The sequence below is a fragment of the Bidens hawaiensis genome, unplaced genomic scaffold, assembly GCF_021521415.1.
Source record: "Bidens hawaiensis isolate Kalapana, Puna unplaced genomic scaffold, B.hawaiensis_p1.1 tig00053362_1, whole genome shotgun sequence".
NCBI classification, from domain to species: Eukaryota; Viridiplantae; Streptophyta; class Magnoliopsida; order Asterales; family Asteraceae; genus Bidens; species Bidens hawaiensis.
Window position 1 is genome coordinate 6,637 of NW_027499623.1, and position 20,095 is coordinate 26,731.

The window sequence follows — 20,095 nt, forward strand, 5'->3', positions numbered from 1 at the left end:
TCTCGCTTTTGAGAGTTGGTGATTTGGATTTTGAGGCCATCATAGATGAGTTTTCGTTTAGCTAATCTAATGATTTGATTTGAAGCATAAGGCAAATACTTATGAATTTATAATGCTTATTTTGGTGAAGTTTTAATAAGTTTCACTCAAAACCCAGCCCAGGGGATTCTAAAGCAGCTGATGTTCAAAACTAAACTTCAATGTATCTATAAAAAAGTTTGTATATTTAACATAATATGGGGTTTTCAAATAATGTTATCTTCAAGATAAAAAGTTATATATTATATTCACTGTGAATCATGTAACCAACTTTTAGGTAGATCATGAGTGTTAAAATTACCTTGTTCATCGTTACTTGAACTCCCAGCTTTAAGTTGTCTATACGAGCCGAGCTCGGTTTCAGAAACATGGCTCAACTCCAGCCGAGCCCGAGCTTCAGAAAAGTCTAACGAGCCGATCTGACTCGACCCGATTGATTCACTTGCACATTGGTAGCTGGGTTTGTAGTTCCTGCTCCCGATACTCGCCTAAACCTAATTGACGGAGAAAACTAGTAGGAAAAAGCGTAGTGGGGAGTTAAGCCCAATAACCGTTAAATCGTTAAGTAGCAGTAGTATTAGTAGACAGACCATTCTACTTTTATAGTTGTCGATATTTTTGTTCAGTTAATCATATTGTATTTGGAGATCTAGACTTTCTCGATTTGGCTAGTTTGTTCCCAGTTCCAGTAGTTCGCTTCTTTGAAATCCCAAATTCTATCATACACCAACATAACATGTAACATGTAACAAAAGAAACTAAGATGCTTAAATCGGAATTCATTTACCATTTTAATCGAATATATGCCATATTTTTGTATCATTGTTTATGATGCTCTGCAGTATGCATACATTATTCATTTGTTCTTTAAATAGGACGACGAATATATAATCATTTTATAATAGATTGATTGATTCATAACTTAGGGCTAATTACGTATAAAAGGAGAGTAAGTTAAATTAGGTTTAAACTTCAAGTTTGCAGTGGCCCAACTTAATTCAGAAAACAAAAAACTTGTGACCCGACTCGTAAAAGCTCACTGTTGATAGTTGATAGACAAATGAAACTGAACAATCGTGATCTCGCTGAAAATTTTTTTGGGTCTGTCACTGCTTACACGCTATATTACATGAGTTCTTTAAGCAAGATTATTAACCAATTGGGCGTTTATTTACGGTATTACTTTTATTGTTTTACTCAGTGAGAAACATTCAAGAAATGGATGATGCTTTGAGTATCTCTCTCGACAAACTCCCAGTCAAACGCTTAGAAGTAATCGAAGAAAATGGAGCCGAAAGATTCCCTCCGTATGAACACCATCACATCCAATTTAACAACTTTCCAATCAATCTATTTCTAAATCTTTATATAATTTATTTTATTGCAGGGATTTAAGTTATGATGATAATCGAGAAAATTTAATCCGCCGAATAGACTTTGCTTGGGCCTTAGAGAGAGAAGATACAAACAAAAAGCAGAAAAAAGGTGAAACAACCGCTTCTTCTTCAAAAGATGCATCATCATCACAACCGTGGCCATGGCAGAACATGATTGAGAATTTACAGTTGGCTCATCAGGAGCTTTCTGTTATTATTGATCTTATTAACACCGTAAGTCAAATAGTTGTTTATTATTTATGACATGTCTAAAAAAATGTGTTATGATGTTACATTTATAAGTTTTGTTTGTAGGTTGAAGTTAATGATGCTGTCACAGTGGCGGGCATGACCAGACCAAAACAGTTGCCTAATGAACTCTTGTCTGACCTCGCAGTATCTACCGCTACAAAACTACAATGCTTCCGGGTAAAAAGACTAAAACACCCTTATGCATTATAATTAGGGTTGTAGAGCCGAGCCAAGCTCCACTAGGCTTGAGCTAGGCAAGTTATTATATTTTTTCTAGTTTGTAATTATTTTATATGTATTTTGTTTACAATTTTTATATATAGCATAATATATGTTTTTAGTTGTTTTTTATTATAATTTAATGTATACTAATAATTAGTAGAATATATATATAAATACACACACACACATATATTTCGAACATCTTAAAAAGTTATGTAAATGTTAGGCTCGTGAGCCAGCTCAAGCTCAGTAAGTGAAGCTCGTGCTCAGGCTCGTTTTTTAAACATGAGCTTGAGCTCGTTTAAGCTCGGCTCGTTTAACTTACAAGAGCTCGAGCTTGGATTGATTTTTATTTATCAGTGAGTTTATATTCATTTATAATTATTTTAATATACAATAATTACTATTAAGATATACATTTAACATATTAAATGAAATTTCTGTATATAGTTTTTAGGCTAGTTTAGGCTCGCAAGCCAACTCGAGCTCGATACGTGAAGCTAGGCCTTGAGCTCGGCTCGTTTATTGATCATTATTTAGTTTATCTACATTTATATTTATTAAAATAAATATATATTGCTAGTTAATTTTCATTGTAGTTCTATATAAAATATTAATTAATATAAATATATAATACATTAAAAATAATTATATAAATGATAGGCTTGTGAGCCAGCTCGAGCTCGATAAATGAAGCTCGGGCCAGGGTTGTTTATTAATCAAGCTTATTTTATGAGTGACTTAGCTTGTTTACACCCCCTATTTATAATTGTGCGGACCAAATACCCTAATTTACAAAGCTCTTAATAACATGATATATTTGAAAAATTGTCTATTTCTGTATTTCAGCACCTTGGTAAGTATTTTAATCAATCTGCCAAATCATTAGAGAAGCAAGTTGCCAGAGAGGCTCGATTCTATGGAGCTCTAATTAGGTCAGTTATAATTTAACAATTATTATTATTATTCTATTTTTTTTAAAAAACCTAACTAGTTTTAACAGACTGCAACAGAATTGGAAAATTAAAAGGCACCGAATGGCTGCAACTGCTGCTGGGAACGAAGGGTTTTACATTGATTTATTTGATTATACATTATATGATCCAAAATCTGTGTTTCGACCAACTTCACTGTCAGCGGTTCGTGTTGAACATGATAATGCTGGAATGCTTGCGTTGAATTTGTCTTCAAAACCGTGTCACATTCTTCGATTCGGATTCGTTAATGGAAATTCCAATAATATTATACGAAGATCAAATACAAGAGTTTCAGAATTTTCAGAAGATTCTGATAAAGAAGATGAAAGTGACAATGGCGGTGTAAAACAAAGGCATTCTGACCTTCGTGAAGTTCATCGAGCCGTTTTTGATGAGCAGGTATTATATTAAACTTTTAGTTATATAGCCTTGTGGTAAGTCCATATTGCTAGTATGGTCTATAACTTTGAGAAATTACATCTATGGTCCTGAATAGTTTGAAAGTGTGACACAGATGGCCCTTGAAATGGATGGGCGTTAGCTTTTCCAGCTATAGTTTTTTTTTAATTTTTATTTTTGAGTAGTAAGGGCATTTTAGTCATTTCACATGCTTATTTGGAGAAATTAATGCCCATCCTTGTTACATTTTTAAACTGTTTGGGAATGTAGATGTAATTTCTCAAAGCTAATGGCCATGCTTGCAATTTGGGTATACTACATGGACCATCCGTGAAGTTAACTCTTAAAAGTTAATATTAAAGCAGAAAAGACGGGTATAATTTTATATCTTAATTTTTATATATGGGTTATTTGCAGGTTTTTAATTTGATAAATCAAGAGGCATTTGTCCCATCATTAGGTATGAATGTGACGGGTATTCGGGAAAACCATTTGCAGTTAAACATAGATCAAGAAGCATCTGTTTTTGTTACACTTGTGGCATCATCATCTAATGAAGATGATGTCATGCCGATGACTGAAGATGAAGAAAAGCAGAAGCAGTTATATCTTCCTAATCGAATTAGTTCGGAAATTCTCCTGAAACAGTTATTTCATGAACACGTGTTTGTTCGAGCTAAGAACCGAAGTTTGTTCGGTCAACCGCCAAAAAACAGCCCAAACCTTCTCGGACATTTTTGCATGTCATTGGCTCACAGAATATTTTCATCCAAAGTTCTAACAAAACTAGAAGATCTGGTAATAGCCTTAATTTATTATTATTATTATTATTATTATTATTATTATTATTATTATTATTATTATTATTATTAACATGTGTTGGATTATATTATTTTGTTATTATATGGTACATGTAGGCGAGGAGTGTATCGTATGTTGGTTTGATGTCTCATCCTACGTGGCACTCTCGTACTTCTACGTGGACACTGGTGGTTGATGTTCCTCAGTCGATTTTGCATACCTCATCCTGCGTGGCATCCTTGTCACAGTTTTTAACCAAAGTTGTGGTGAATGATGATTGCATAACCATAGAAGGGGAAGGTGCTCCAAATGTGGTTGGTCTTTTCAAAGGGAAATCTGAAAACAGTTATTCGATTAACCGATTTGAATGCAATCTAGCTGATCTTCATGTCATACTTCTCCAGCAGGTATGTTTTGTAATACACACACACACACACACACATACATATAAAAACATGTTAATCTGAAAAAGTAGGTAACATTCTGGGCTTTGATAAGATTAGTTTAATGTTTAAGATCAGTTTGGTGGTGGTTCTGTAATTATTTTAAAGTTAGTAAAGCTGGAAGAGGTAAAAGAGAGAAGTGGTCACTTGCGTTGACTTTTTTCATAAAATACTAGTTCCTAGGCCTGTAAACCAACCGAGCATTCATGTTCTTTTATTTAATACTAATTCGTTTATGTTCTTTTGTTTAATAAGCGAACTAGCATGAACAAAGTTTTTTGTTCATTCAATTAAACGAACGAACATGAAAACATGTTTCGTTCGTTCAATTATGTTTGTATGTTTTTGCCCGTTTGCTTATGTCCAAGGCTTGATGCAAAACTACTATCGAGCCGGGGATCCACCGGAAGCAGCCTCTCTATTCCTACGGGGTAGAGGTAAGGCTGTCTACATCTTACCCTCCTCAGACCCTACCATAGCTTTGCTATTGATGGGATTTATTGAGTACGATGATGATGATTATTTATGCTATGTTTTTTAGTTTTAAGTTTAAACTTTAAATTACAAGCCCATATGTTTGTTTGTCTTTGTTTACGCCTGTTCATTTACGTTCGTGAACTGTTTGTTTAGTTTTTTAACGAACAAGAACATGCTCATTCTCTTAACAAATGAACACGAGCAAAAGAATTCATTCGCTTAATTGTTCGTGTTCGGTTAAAGTAAAATCAACAAGTTTTTCTATTTAATATATGTGTGTGTGTATATGGAGAAAGAAAGAACCAAATAGAAGATAATTAGATGTAGTGGGAGGGAAGCCATGCTGTTTTTTTAACATGTTCGTTCTGAAGTTAATGTTCTCTCTATATGTATATATCTATGGGTTTTACCTTTAGAACAAATAATAGTTAAATGCATTTATACCTATTGTTGTTATATAAGATGGTTATGTAACTGATTCTCGTGGATGCCCACATATTATTGGTTATGAAATGAACGTGCTCATGTATGTGTTAAGGAAAACAAGGTCACCACTTAGGTGTAGAAATAAAATTTATGTTCATTTTGTTATTTTTGAAAACAGGTTGCGAGTCAAATAATACGTTGGTTGCATGAGGAAGCATCGATTGTCGGAATGAAAGCGAGCCGAGATTTCTTAAGTTTATCTTTTGAGTTGGATCAAGGTGAAGTGGTAGGTCTGGTGGCACAGGTGGATCTAGACGACACTGAAGGTGGCATATCGTGGTGGTTGATGGTGGGGAACGAGGCGGCGGAGGAATGCAAGCTTCAAAAAGAGGATTTGGATGGTGAAACAAAGAGATATTTAGGTCATTTGTCTTTAGATGTGTTGTATGCAACATTGTTGGACCTTGTGACCATGTGTAACAACAATGGTGGGAACCTTTGACAGGTTTTTAATGTTATTTTAGAAGTAATTTGAACATTTAAAATACATTTATCTTATCTTTTATAATTATTTGGGTGGTGGATTTGGACGGTGAAATTGAGATAAGAGTGGGGTGCAAGCATACTATTTGATTGCTTTGTTTATCCAGTAAAGTTGTCTATTTTATATTTTCAATTGCTTGTCTTCCAAACATTCGGATTTCATTATTTTGTATATTTTGTAAAATAGGAAAAAAGAATTTGTTTAAAACTTATAGGCAAATTGACTTTATGGTCTAATGAATTGTGGCAACGATTAAGGATTAGGATCCTTGAGATCTCATGTTTGAAACCTAACTCGGGCTTGGGATCATTGATATCTCATGTTTGAAACTTAATTCAGGGGGTTTTTCTTACAGTTGTGGGTTTTTTCGATGGTGTTTTTTAATGAGTTAAACCTAGAGTGTCAAAATCAGTATGAATGGTTGCACAATCTGTTTTAGAAAGAGCCACTTAGGTATTGAAGGTAGTTTGAAACGCCACTTGAAAAAAGAAAATCATGTTTTTGATATGATTGTACTCTTGCTTTTAAACAGGTCATAATCCTTTATAACTTCGTCTGCATCGATCTCACAAAATATCCTCCTTATAACATGGAAATATAATTAACAAGAGTTAAAACAATTATAAAGGTATAAATCACAATATGATATTCCTTTAAATTTATACTAGGTTAGAGACCGTGTTCTACACAGATGAAAAATATAATACAAATAAAAAATTGTGATATAACATTAATTATAAGTGAATTAACAATATATCATTTAGAATTCAAGAAAACTTAAGTGGAGTTAGTAAGCATCTTTAGTTTGAAAGATGAGGTTTCAGGTTCGAGACTTGTATCACACAGTAACTTATTTTTTCAAAATTTTACAAAATGTTATCTTCATATGAAGATGGTTGTATTTGAAGAGAAACCGGGTAGATTTTGAACTTATATATTGATGCATTAGGTTATTGGTCCGTGCACAACATGAACGGAAATATAGAAATTGTCAAATAAACATATTATACATATATAAAATTTCAAACGACAAGTTATATTTTTATATATATTTTTGAGACCTCAATATGATTTTTAATTGTAATTCATATTCATATTCATATGCAAACAAAGTATTGAAGTACACAAACTCAGTGGCGGATCTAGAACCAAATGTCAGGGGTGGCACTCAAAAAAAATATTTTAACCGTATTTCATACAATAGAAACTAAACAAAAATAGAAATACAATGATAAATAAATTTAAACGCATGGGCTGCATATTTCTCCCCTTCGGTTAATGAAAGCTTGAAATCGAGCTATCACATTCTCTTCTTTTACTTTATCAAGCGTTTCTCTTTTGACCGCACAAATTAAAGCATCGTTCAAATACTCATCACCCATTCGATTGCGCAAATCCGTCTTGATAAACTTCATTTTAGAAAAACATCTTTCAACGGTTGCGGTTGCAACCGATAAAACCAAAGCTAGCTTCAATATACGATAAACCAAAGGAAAAGTGGTGTTTTTTCCGGTTTTCACTATTACACGAGCAAGGTCACACATTACACCCAATTTTGCAAATTTAGCATCTTCCTTTAAAGTGTGATAAAAGGTCGTAAGATCACCAGAAATACACCATCTTTCTTCATTACTAAAGTCATTCGGATACATATAAGAAAATGCCACTATCTTCGATATGTCAAACTTAGAAAACGAATCACAAGGATTTAAACCAGACATATTTTCTATCAAACTAGTTGAGACCTCACTAAATCTATTTCCAAGTTCTTGAATTTGCATATCCGAACAGTATTAAAAACTTCAACCTCAAAATGATGTCGATTAATAATGATATTCTTTCGGTTTTGTTGATTACCATAACTTTCCGTCATATCTAACCTCTTAATCTTATTTTTATTTCACAAAAAAATGTCACTCTAGCCAACATATTGTCAAACTCGTTTTGTCTTAGATTATTCAATGCTTGGTTTGTCCCGCTTATCAACTTAGATGCTTCTAACAAATCTTGATTTTTTTAGGATGTTTTGATAGAGCATTTGTGAGGCCTAAAATATCGTCTAACAAGTGTATATAAACACAAAATCAATACTCTTAAAATACTTAAAAATACTTTTCGCATTAGTTCGTTGTTGCACACTCCATCTTCATTAATAAAAGCAAGTACTTCAACAACTTTCGGAAATAATTTTAACAAAATTACGATTGTTCTATATTGACAATTTATATAAACAATTATAATTTTAGTTAAAAGTTGAAAAATACCTAAATTGAGAAACTATAGGTCGAACCGTGAAAGAGGGTTCGAACCGGTGAACCACCTCTTCTCGGCTGCAGTGTGGAGCGGTTGAGGTCACCTGGTCAGGTGACCGGAGGAGGAGAAGGGCAGACTGACAGAGGGTAGCCCACAGCAGCGCAGTGGTGTCTGGTCACAGTGGTGGCAGTTTTTGATTAATTGAGGACCGACAATTTCGTTTTAAGTGTAACATATATTATTTCAAAGGTTAATGGGTTTTATTGGTTTGGGCTTTAGTTGGGTTGAATATTTAAAATGGTTGGGCTTAAAACGCATAGGGGTAACGTTATTTTTTTCAAGGGTAACAAAACACAAAAACCGACCTAAATTGTTTTTACACTACCGACGAGAAGTTTAAGGGTCTTCCTCCTATTACACTACGTCAGCAACTACACAAACTTAAAAAAAGTGAGTTTACATAGTAAAATGTTTATGAAGAAAATTTAAACTTTAAAGCATAAACTTCATAAACTATAAAAACTAATATTAATAGAAAACGAACAAACTTCACTAACATTAGTCTAGGAATCAAGCAAATTAGAAAATAAGCATCCAGGAAAGATTTTCGATAAGCATCCAACAATGATTTGGGTTTTAACCATCTTCAGGCTTCTTTTCTTCCTATACGGGGGAACACACTTGAGGATATAAACATTCATACACCAATCTAACAAACATAGTGATCAACTGACTATAAAAATTGTTTTACATTTCATGTGAAAAGTCTTCCACCCTAATAAACTGAAGCACGTCCAAACCACATTTAAGAACCAGAACCAAATCGAAACTTTTTTTAAAATGACTTATTTTGACCAGATACAAATCGATACGTTTTGAATATGACTCGTGTTAACCTGAACCAAAAAGATATCTTCTAACCCCAATATAACCCAAACCAAATCGAAATGATTTTAAAAAAACCCGTTGTAACCCAAACTAAATCGAGACCTTATTATATTAACTCGCTGACCAAAACTAAACCGATACTCTTTTAAAATAACCTGCTTTGACTATAACCAAATGGATACGTTTTGAGAATGACTTGTGCTAACCCGAACTAAATCGATATCTTCTCAAATTGACCCAGTATGACTCAAACCAAATCGATACGATTTTAAAAAAGACTCGTTGAAACCCAAACTAAATCGATACCTTTTTATATTGACTCGTTGACCAGAACAAAACTGATACTATAGATGGCGAAGAGTTGGGTCTGGGGCTAATTTATGCATTCCCAAACCCATATCCGATTAGTAAAACCTATCCCAAATCCGTTAGGTTTTTTCGAGTAATTACCCGTCGGGTTTCGGGTATCCATCAGGTATACCCGACCAATAACCCATCCGGATCTATCGGGTTTTGACAAATTATAACTAATTGATGACAAACAAATGAACATAATATATATATATATATATATATATTATTTGATTTATTTTTTTCCTACTGAGGTACCTTGCAATGAATTTAAAAGCTTCACTTCGTTTTAGTCGATTGAATAATAATAATAATAATAATAATAATAATAATAATAACTAATAGCTTTATCAAAACACACACACACACACACATATATATATACACACACAAATAATAATAATTATAGTAATATATATATATATATATATATATATATTTAATAATAATAACTAACAGCTTTATCAACACACACGCACACACACACACACATATATATACTAATAATAATTATAGTAATATATATATATATTACTATAATTATTATTATTAGTATATATATATAGGGGATGGATCATGCGAGAAGTGATATTATAGCAAGAAGTGCGAGAAGTTGATCTCAACCATTGATTATCTCTGATTTGTTCAATGCATTAATTCCTCTAATTACTCCTAAAATATTCTCCACATTAATTCTTGTAGAAAGTTACAAATTTGAATTATCTATTACCTACATATAAAAAAATATATATGTAGGTGAATTGTATTAAATTGATCACCTACACAAGTAACATAATAATCTACACATAGCTCATATTCAATTATACAAATTGTTAGTTATTTTTATTTTTATCAAAATGTAACTCGTATTTACCAACACAACTTATTTTCTCCTACACTAATTTTGTTTCTTTTATTTTTCACCAAAACACACTAATATTTACCTACACATATATCGTATTAACCTACACAACTTGCTAGTTCATTTTATTTTCACCTACATATAAATAATATTCATCTACACATAACCCGTATTTGTCTACACATAAAAGATAGATTATAAAATAATTAAAATTATAAAAAAATATGATGTGTTTCTACATTCCGAATATTTTACAAGTTTAGGTTAATACTATTAATTGTATGTGATATCATATACAAGGTTTGTTTGAGTAGGTTAATATTCTGATAGGTGTAGGTAAATACAAATGGATAGGCTACATGAAGTAAATTTGTATATGTATGTTATATTGTGATTTGTGTAGGTTAACATGAACTAGTTATGTGTATGTATATAAATATTGTCATCTGTGTAGGTGATAACATGAACTAGTTTTTGTATGTGTAGGTTAATATTATGATTTGCGTATGTATTTGTTTTTATGACGGTTGATATATTTATATTTTCTATAGTATGAGTATGATGGTTTTGTTTTATGAATTGTTTAATGATTAAATCAAATTAAAAAATAAAAATAAATGTATAATCATTTGTAACTTAACATTAATTAGTATTAATTACCAAAAGAAACTCCTAAACTTTTTACTAATATACTTCTACAATTAAATAATCCGAAATTAAAAAGAAAACTTATGATTTGTCAGAATCTCTTCTCGCACTTCTCACACTAAAAACACTTCTGAAATGAACCCAATACTATATATATATATATATAAAAGCCTCAACCTCACCAAGTTCGATTAAAACAGCCCCCGGGGCCTCATATCTACCAACACGACCCTTAGATACCCCCGAGAATAAAGAATTCCCAAATTACCCCGGAAGTACTAGGTGAGACTAATATGCGCGTTTAAGAGTTGTTTAGGCACTTAACATCCAACTCAGCCCCGTGTGGACCCAATTTGATAAATTCACAGCCTACTAGCCCACACGACACTACACGAGTTGAATGGGTCGGTAACTCGCAAGCACAATACACCAATTATTCAATAAACGCGAATACGCGTGGTACCGACCTGTTTGAGTAACCGACAACTAATTCAGCCCCAATACCTTTAAAAATCAGTTTCTCACAGCCAAAAAATTATACCGAGGCTACAACGTTCGAATTGGTTGTTAATTCTCTCAAACAACGCGCTAGACACCACAATTCACAAACTAGTCAACCGAATTCTAGTTTTCACTACATCAACAATTGACCAACCTAACGAATGCCAAAATTCACGATAGTAAAGTATGATATACAATACATACCTAGGAAGATTATGGAGCAAAAACCTTAACCAAAACAGCCCCGAAAGTGCTTGAATGGACAGCCACCCGGTAAGCCTAAAACATACGATTTAACGATCAATAAGCTAGTTATAATGACCAATTAAGGTGTAAAAGACTTGAGGGAACATGGGACTAACCTTCAATTGAAGTTTTACACCCTAATCTTGGCTGCAAAAAAGAAAAACGAAGGTGGGAGGAGGCTACTGCCTGCCAATCAGACAAAGATAAAAGGGGCGGTGGGGTTAGGGTTTTGATTATAACATAAAAATTTTACACTCTAGCCCCTCCAATTAGAAAGAAGTAGCAGCTTGGTTGAAAAGTTAATTAATTTAACGTACCGGGAAGATGAGAAAGTCACTGAGGGATGCCGGATAAATCCCGAGAGATGTACATACTTTACATGCTTTAAATCATTTATCGGAAATTAACGGGCGTTACACACATTATACATACTATATATATATATATAGGGAGAGGATCAAGAGAAAACTCATCTTTAGAGAAAAAACTTAAAAACTCCTAAAGAATTAATTTTTAAAAATAAAAAAATATTTTCAAATTTCTGTTTTTGCCATTATTCTTATATTTTCTTACCCTTTGCTCGAAAAAAATAAAAAAAAACCGCTGTAATGCACATACGTATTACTGTGCGATGCCATTGTATTACACATGTGTATTACTATGTATTTTTTAGTTTAATAGTGTTTAATTGCATATATTCAATATTTGTATATTGTATATGTGTAGTAGTATTGTATTATATGGAAAAAAAATAATAAAATAAAAGTCGATGTGGCGCACATGTGCGTTAATGTTGTATTACACATACGTACTAATGTGTATTAGTCTTATATTGCATATATACAATAGTGTGTATCAAATATGTGCAATAGTGTTGTATTCTATGCAATACAAATACTTTTGCATATACGTAGTGCTTATTATTACACATGCGCATTATACCGACGAGGTTACCGAAAAGGTTTTTTTTTTTTTGGAACCAATAACTACATATAAGAATAATAGAAAAAAAAGAAACTTCAAAATTTTTTTTTTTAAAAGTTAAAAATAGTTTTTTATGAGTTTTTAAGTTTTCTCTTTAAGAGTAGTTTTCACCAGATCTCACCCCTATATATATATATATATATATATATATATATATATATATATATATATATAGGGGAATCAAGAGAAAACCCATCATTAGAGAGAAAACTTAAAAACTTCTAAAGAATTATTTTTAATTAAAGATAAAAAAATATTTTCAAATTTCCGTTTTTGCCATTATTCTTATATTTGTTACCCTTCACTCGAAAAAAACTAAAAAATGACATTGTAATGCACATACGTATTACTGAGCGATACTATTGTATTATATATGTGTACTACTACGTATTGTTACGTTCAATAATGTTTGGTTGTGTATATTCAATATTTGTATATTTGATATGTGCAATAGTCTTGTATTATATGCAAAATAATAATAATAATAATAATAATAATAATAATAATAAAATGAAAGTCGATGTAGCGCGCATGTGCATCAATGTTGTATTACGCATACGTACTAATGCGTATTCGATGCGCATATTAGTCTTATATTGCATATATACAATAATGTGTATAAAATATATGCAATAGTGTTGTATTCTATGCAATAAAACACTATTGCATATATGCAATGCACACTATTACACATGTGTACTATAGCGATGAGGTTTTTTTTTAATGCTCAAAATATTTCTTTAGGAGTTGTTAAGTTTTCTCTTTAAGAGGAGTTTTCATTTGATCCGACCCTTATACATACACACATACACACATACATACATGCATGCATACATATATATATATATATATACGAATAAAATAAAAACCCGCTTGAGTTGTGAAAACTCTAGAAACTCATTCTCAATTGTATGTTTTTAATTAAATTTTGAAACTTTTATTCCACAATTAAAGTTAATAAAAAATGTAAATGTAAATTTGCACTTTTTCTCTTTTGAAAAATATGTTTAAAAGTTAAAAAATATATATAAGAAAATACTAAACATTTTTTTTATATTTTGTATTATATGTAACAACATATATTACATATGTAAAAAAAACGATGTTACATTGGGTTTTCACGAATTTTCTCAACTCAAAAGGGTTTTTAAACTATATTTCTCACACACACACACACACACACACACACACACACACACACACACACACACACATATATATATATATAGGGTTTGGATCAAATACAAATGAAATTAACGTGCTAAACGTGAGAATCAAGTAGAGTAATTATATATACAAGTGGAGTAATTATGTAATTACATCATAGAGTACTTACGTATATATATATATGTGTGTGTGTGTGTGTGTGTGTGTAAGTACTCTATGATGTAATTACATAATTACTCTACTTGTATATATAATTACTCTACTTGATTCTCACGTTTAGCACGTTAATTTCATTTGTACGTTAACTTTTCTATATATATATATATATATTTGCGGATCTGATCAAGCTCAATGCATGAAGCTTGATTTCTTTTGTTAGATGCCACTAGTTTTGATTTGAGGTTGCTAATATCTTAAAAGTAGGATTTATGACTCGCGCTAGTTATATTATGTCGTTGGAATTGTATTCTTAAGTCATGCATTAACTCATAGAGGTGATGGAAATTCGATTCGTATCGGTATTTATAGTCACCAAAGACTAATTATAACAAGTTGAAGCCGAATCATTAAACCGATAAAAAAACATATCTAATAATATTAGAACCGAACATACAGATTACAAAACATAGTTTAAAAAATTAATGTATAATTAATTTAGTTAGATCATTTGAATTAATTATTTTTTTATTGTACATTATCATTTTAATTTTATAATTAAACACAAATAAATAAAGAAAGAGTGTGATGCACATATATCTCTTTCTCTATCTCTCACATAGACTTTTTCTAATATGGTAAAACTGAATTTGGTGAAGTTGGTTGGGAAAGGATACAACACGTGTTAAGAGTAGTCTCATCCTATCTCTTAAAATCTTGTGTTAGGAGTTTGCAAATTATAAGGTGGGGTTTTCAATGATTGTGAGTGTCCATTATAGGTGAAGAGAGAAAAAGTAGTGATTTTTTTTTGTAAATTTGGGGAAACCTTGTTTGCCCCTATTTACTTTTTAATACTTGTTGAATTGCTGTGAGTATAGGAGAGAGAAAACTGCAATGATAGAGTCTTAAAAAATATTATTTAATTGAATAGGGAAGAGTAATGTAGTGTTTTTTAATGTAATTAATGTAATTATAGAGATGAGGATGATGGTTAGTTTGAGAAAGCTCTTAAAGTGAAGAAAGAAAGCATGACAAATGAAAAAAGTTATAAATCAGAAATACGCATTAGGATGTTGTACTGCATACATAAAAACACCAAACATAGAGGAATAGTGAATTCCTCTCACATGTGTAAGCTTCTTTTTAATATATAGTTTCATACGGTGTTATCGTTAAGCTTCATACGATTAATTTTTTGACGAGTTTCTCGTATAATATACAGGTGATTTGAGTCATTTACATTCGTAAAAATCGCTAATAGTAATTGGGGTTGTACATAATGAAAATACATTATTTGTATTGCTTGCATACAACTCCCCATTACAAACCATGGTATATCATTGTGAGGAATGAACACATTCATGACCTTGACCACTAGTGATCTGGTATGGAAGCAATGGTGGGCCCTAATTACCTATTAAGTATGTATTAAACTGGAAAAAAAAAAAACAAACAAACAGATGATGATGCCCTCATCTTAAATATAGCGTTATCATTAATCATCATTCTTCTTATTTTGTTTTAAAGTCTAATATTATTTAAGTTGATTTTGATATATTTGATGAAAGTCACGTAAAAAAAACAAACATATCCAGTAAAATCTCACTTATCGTAATACTGCTGTTAGAGTATAGGAAGAATAGGACGAAGGCAGATCCTACCTCCATCCCATAAATAGAGAGGTTACAATATAGCAAATCATGCGACATAAAATATGGCTACTAGCCTCAAAACAAAAACCAAACAATAGTAATAAAATGTTAATAGTAGCATATCCATAGGGTACAAAGTTGTTAAAAAAAATATATTAACAAATAAAGAAGCAGAAAGACAATAAACAAAACCAACAACCTCTAAAATACAAATTCCCTACAGTTTTATAGGTCAAGACATGCTAACTTAGTCCAACGTAATGCCGGAGGATACTTAGGGCCAGGGGAGGCCCCGGTCCCCTCCTGATTTTTTACGTAGTAGTGTAAATTTACCCGATTTTGTCCGAAAATTTTTATACATAATGTAAATTTAGCTGTTTTCGGCTGAAATTTTTTATACGTGGTGTAAAATTTAGCCGTTTTCGGCCGAAATTTTTTATTCGTAGTGTAAATTTAGCCGTTTACGGCCGAAAATTTGAGCACGGCCCCTTTCGTTTGTGAAATTTTGTATGCAATTTGAGTCCGGCTCCTCCGGTTTCTTAGTCCAAACTTCGCCACTGGTCCAACGCCTCCGATTTGATTTCATCATTCAAATTTGTTTAGGGACCAAACACGGTATTTTTCCATCTTCAAATCTTAGATATCTTATTTCCGAATATAAGATGACTCTTAGTGTTTTAACAATGTTTATAGATTTTTACAAAGTTGATTTCATAACTTTTAAGTTTAAACCATTTAAAAAATAGTTTGTAATTTATTAATTTACCAAAACAACTTTCATAAAAATAGGTATGTTTTAAAAATACTTAAAACTCCCAGCATATTTTTACTTCTTTTACATATATGAATTGTAACGTACCTCTAATACACTTATTTAATGAAAATATCCATACACCATAAAAATAACCAAAACCATATAATATAATAATGTAAATAAAAGAAGTGATAACTTTTTTTAAACTAAAGTAATAATAAAAGAAACATTGTTGCAAGTTATAAGTAACGAATCCGGCACTCCCCAACAACCTCTGTTTCACTCAAATTCTTTGCAACTCACTTTGTTATTTGAAAATCAATGTCAGGTGGAAGTGAAACACCTACGGGTGGTCGGAATATGAGGCAGAGGTACAGCCATGGGTATGCTTCAAGTGGCGATGATCTTGAAGAAGATGAGAGTTCGTTTCTAGTGGTTCAATCCCCTGTTTTAACGACAACGTGGAACGAGATTTTTGAGAATGTTGCTTGGATTGTTTGCGCCGGTTTCATCGTGTATTTAGGCGATTGCCAATCAAATTTGGTTTACATCTTGTTTCAGGATGACAGAATAAGAAGGTATAGATGTTATGTATCGAATAGTAACATCATATTGTGCATTAATTGTGTCAGTTGAATTGTTTAACCTGAAGAAGACCTATGTTTTAATTTATTGTGTCAGAAAGCACACTAACATGATCATGACACGTTTAAACCATTTATCTAAACATGTCAAACGGGTTGACCGGTGTAACCAAGTTTTAATTGTGTTAGTTGAGTTGGTGGATTGTATGGCTGCCAAATTTTGACGTGGACATGCTAACACGCCATGACAAGGAGTCGAACAAGTGTGGATTTGAGCTTAACATGTTTCGTGTCATTAACAGGTCAACACGTTTAAGCGTGTCTAAATAGGTCTTAACCTGTTTAGAGCCGACTATACCTATACATTTTTTAAAATTTTCAAAAGATATACATATTTACATTACTAAAACCTTATACGTTTCCTTTAGTCAATTAGTCATATATTCTAACTCTTTCATTCCTTTATGCTTCTACGGTTCTACACTCCTACCGCTTCTTTTATGGTCGGGTCATGCCACTGAATAGGTGATGTTAATCGTGTTAAATAGGTAGCTCCATGTAGCACCTTTATGAACATGCTTGTATTATTGCTTGAAGAATATGACACAATTAGTTTATCATAAGATGTTCGTGTTTAGCACTAGTGTTGATCGTGTTGTGCCGTGTTTGACCTGCTTAAATGTCAAAAATATGACACAATTAGTTTATCATAAGGTGTTCGTGTTTAGCACTAGTTTATCATAACATGTTTGCCAGCTCTGGGTTGTAAAAGATATGGGTTAAACAGTTCATAAACGGGTTGGTGTCTCGACCTCTTTAATTAAACATATCAACTAGAACACGGCCTATTTTAATGGGTTAGATATGCCAACTAAAAAATTGATTATTTGTAGTTGTGCTCTAGGATATTATTATGTTTTGGGTGGTGTCAAACATCGTCACCCCTAAATGCATGTTTATGTGGTTCACAAGATAAACATAGTTTTATGATACTTGCAGATTGCATATGTATGTTGGGCTATTTGGGGTTATTTTGAATATTGTTTATTTCTTGTATACGGGGGTGTTAGCATTGGATGTCGGAAAATCAAGTGAAAAGTGGGAGATATCAACAACATTTGGTTTGACATTTGTCACCATCCTCGGACTCTTGTCTTTTTGTCTGTAAGACAAACAACCTTCGTAGCTTTTCTTAAATGTCAAAAATTCTAGTTTGTGTTTTAATTTGTTATAACATTTTGGTTGCAGATTCTGTTTTGCTTTATGGCCGATTTGGAGTTTCTTCACTCTTCCTCTTGTGGTACATTAATTTGATTGATCGATTTCTTTCGTTTTTAATTTATTGAGCATGTTGTTTTATGAAACGTTGTACTGACTAGAACTTCATTTGTCACATTTCACATTGTTAATGGCTTCAATGGTGATATTGTCTAATTTGGCCAGGCAGCAATCATCATCAGATATTCTTCGTTTAGACTAAAATCCTTTGTTCAAATATGAGTTGACCCTTTAATATTTCTTTTACGTCTTCCTGCTGGTTATCAGTTATTTAGCATGCTAGTTTTCTTATAGATGATGACACATCTTATCTTACTATCTTACTATTCTAATAAAGTAAACATATATGATCATGCACGCCTTAATGATTTCTCCAACTAAAAAAAATCTTTTGGTGTTGTTTTTCTCAAATAGTTAAATTTGTTAGGGGGGTTAGTTTGGTAAACAGGGTTGTGTTAATGTGTTTTTTATAGTTATAAAGCTATTGTTAAGTTAAATACATGATGATATATGTTTATTTTTGTTGAATTTGTCCAAGTTTAAAGCTTTTTAATTTCAAATGTAGGGGTTTTAATTAGTTGAATAAACAAGATAATCTGACCAATACAACCACAAATGTAGTGTATATGGAAATTTTTTTTTATTTGTAGACTTATTGCGTAATGTTTTGCTTTGTAATTCCTGTAATTTTAATGAAAGTTGAAATTATATTAACAATATATGATAATTGTGTTATTGATTGTATTTTGTTTAACGTTTAACTATTGTAATTTTTATTAATTTCTCGTGTAATAGACGGGCCTCAAATTAGTTGATTGATATATGGGCATACATATTTTTTACTTATGGTGCATATTATCTCAATTGGTAACTTTTAACATGGGATGGGAATTGTCTACCTCTTGTTCTTTAACCTCTAGGATTTTTTTATTTTATTTTATTTTTTTTACCGAATTGGTTCTTCTTGTTGAGCTAGAATGAATTATTTAAGATGCTACCATTTTTTTGTTAGGAGATTTTGTTTATTTTCTACCTTATTGCATTTAATTGAATTTAAAATTGAAATTCCATACCTTTTGGAAGGATTATTATTTTTTTTAATTAGGGTTTTGGTCCTTTACGAGAATGAGAATCCCAAAAAATTGGAAAATATATAAAACTATCAACCAAATGAGGATTCATGGGAATTTAAATGGTAATTGGATAAAATCTAAACCAGACTCCTATATGGCTCTATGCCTCTATCTTATAAATATTTAATTCATTTATGATAAAAATATCAAAATTAATATTTTGGCATAAGTAATTATATTTTGCAACTTTTGAGAAAAATTGGTGGAAGGAATATAGCACCTTTTGGGTCCCATTGGAAAATGGTTTTGGTGAGTTTTTGTCTACACTCTCTTACCCTTGTTTCTCTCCAAGGGACACATGGCTTTCTATTTGACCATAATTCTACTAATACTTTTGGTTTTTGTTCTTTTTGTGTAATATAAGTTTGATAATTATTGTTGCCACTACCTGCAACTGCTGCCACCATCTTTTACAACTAAACCACCACAAGATAGTAGATAAAGTTATAAACACAAATCCTAAATCTATCTATAAACAAACACGCAAACACCACCACCACCATCATTCCATCAACCACACATTCTTACCATAAATATATCAACCATTACATATATATCATGTGGTATTTGACCATCTGACGCTTGTATGGAATGATTTGATCATTAGAATTTTAAATTAAGTTGATGAATGTTAATATTTTAAGGGCAAATATAAAAAGAGAAAAGTGAATATGAAGCTGTT

General features: G+C 31.7%; 2 protein-coding genes across 2 annotated transcripts; both read left to right on the top strand.

Annotated features, from left to right (window-relative positions):
- Window positions 1-1,245: 1,245 nt before the first annotated feature.
- LOC143600112 (mediator of RNA polymerase II transcription subunit 17-like) lies at window positions 1,246-5,914 on the top strand. The gene is made up of 8 exons (XM_077077890.1): window positions 1,246-1,346; window positions 1,427-1,649; window positions 1,731-1,844; window positions 2,739-2,824; window positions 2,893-3,265; window positions 3,683-4,063; window positions 4,183-4,473; window positions 5,591-5,914. The coding sequence occupies exons 1-8, from the start codon at window positions 1,258-1,260 to the stop codon at window positions 5,912-5,914; spliced, it is 1,881 nt and encodes a 626-aa protein (XP_076934005.1). The 5' UTR covers window positions 1,246-1,257.
- A 10,825-nt stretch (window positions 5,915-16,739) lies between these two features.
- LOC143600113 (uncharacterized) lies at window positions 16,740-18,482 on the top strand. Its single transcript, XM_077077891.1, has 4 exons — window positions 16,740-16,996; window positions 18,002-18,166; window positions 18,251-18,301; window positions 18,398-18,482. Exons 1-4 carry the CDS (start codon window positions 16,740-16,742, stop codon window positions 18,480-18,482), a joined length of 558 nt encoding a protein of 185 aa, XP_076934006.1.
- The last annotated feature ends 1,613 nt before the right edge of the window (window positions 18,483-20,095 follow it).

What these genes read in the sequence shown, in the direction of transcription:
- LOC143600112 (XM_077077890.1), top strand. Translation starts at nt 1,258, where the DNA reads ATGGATGATGCTTTGAGTATCTCTCTCGACAAACTCCCAGTCAAACGC. An exon ending in GAGCCGTTTTTGATGAGCAG is followed by an intron (nt 3,266 to 3,682) that starts GTATTATATTAA and finishes GGTTATTTGCAG; the next exon opens with GTTTTTAATTTGATAAATCA. An exon ending in TAACAAAACTAGAAGATCTG is followed by an intron (nt 4,064 to 4,182) that starts GTAATAGCCTTA and finishes TGGTACATGTAG; the next exon opens with GCGAGGAGTGTATCGTATGT.
- LOC143600113 (XM_077077891.1), top strand. Translation starts at nt 16,740, where the DNA reads ATGTCAGGTGGAAGTGAAACACCTACGGGTGGTCGGAATATGAGGCAG. An exon ending in CAGGATGACAGAATAAGAAG is followed by an intron (nt 16,997 to 18,001) that starts GTATAGATGTTA and finishes TGATACTTGCAG; the next exon opens with ATTGCATATGTATGTTGGGC. An exon ending in GGACTCTTGTCTTTTTGTCT is followed by an intron (nt 18,167 to 18,250) that starts GTAAGACAAACA and finishes TTTTGGTTGCAG; the next exon opens with ATTCTGTTTTGCTTTATGGC.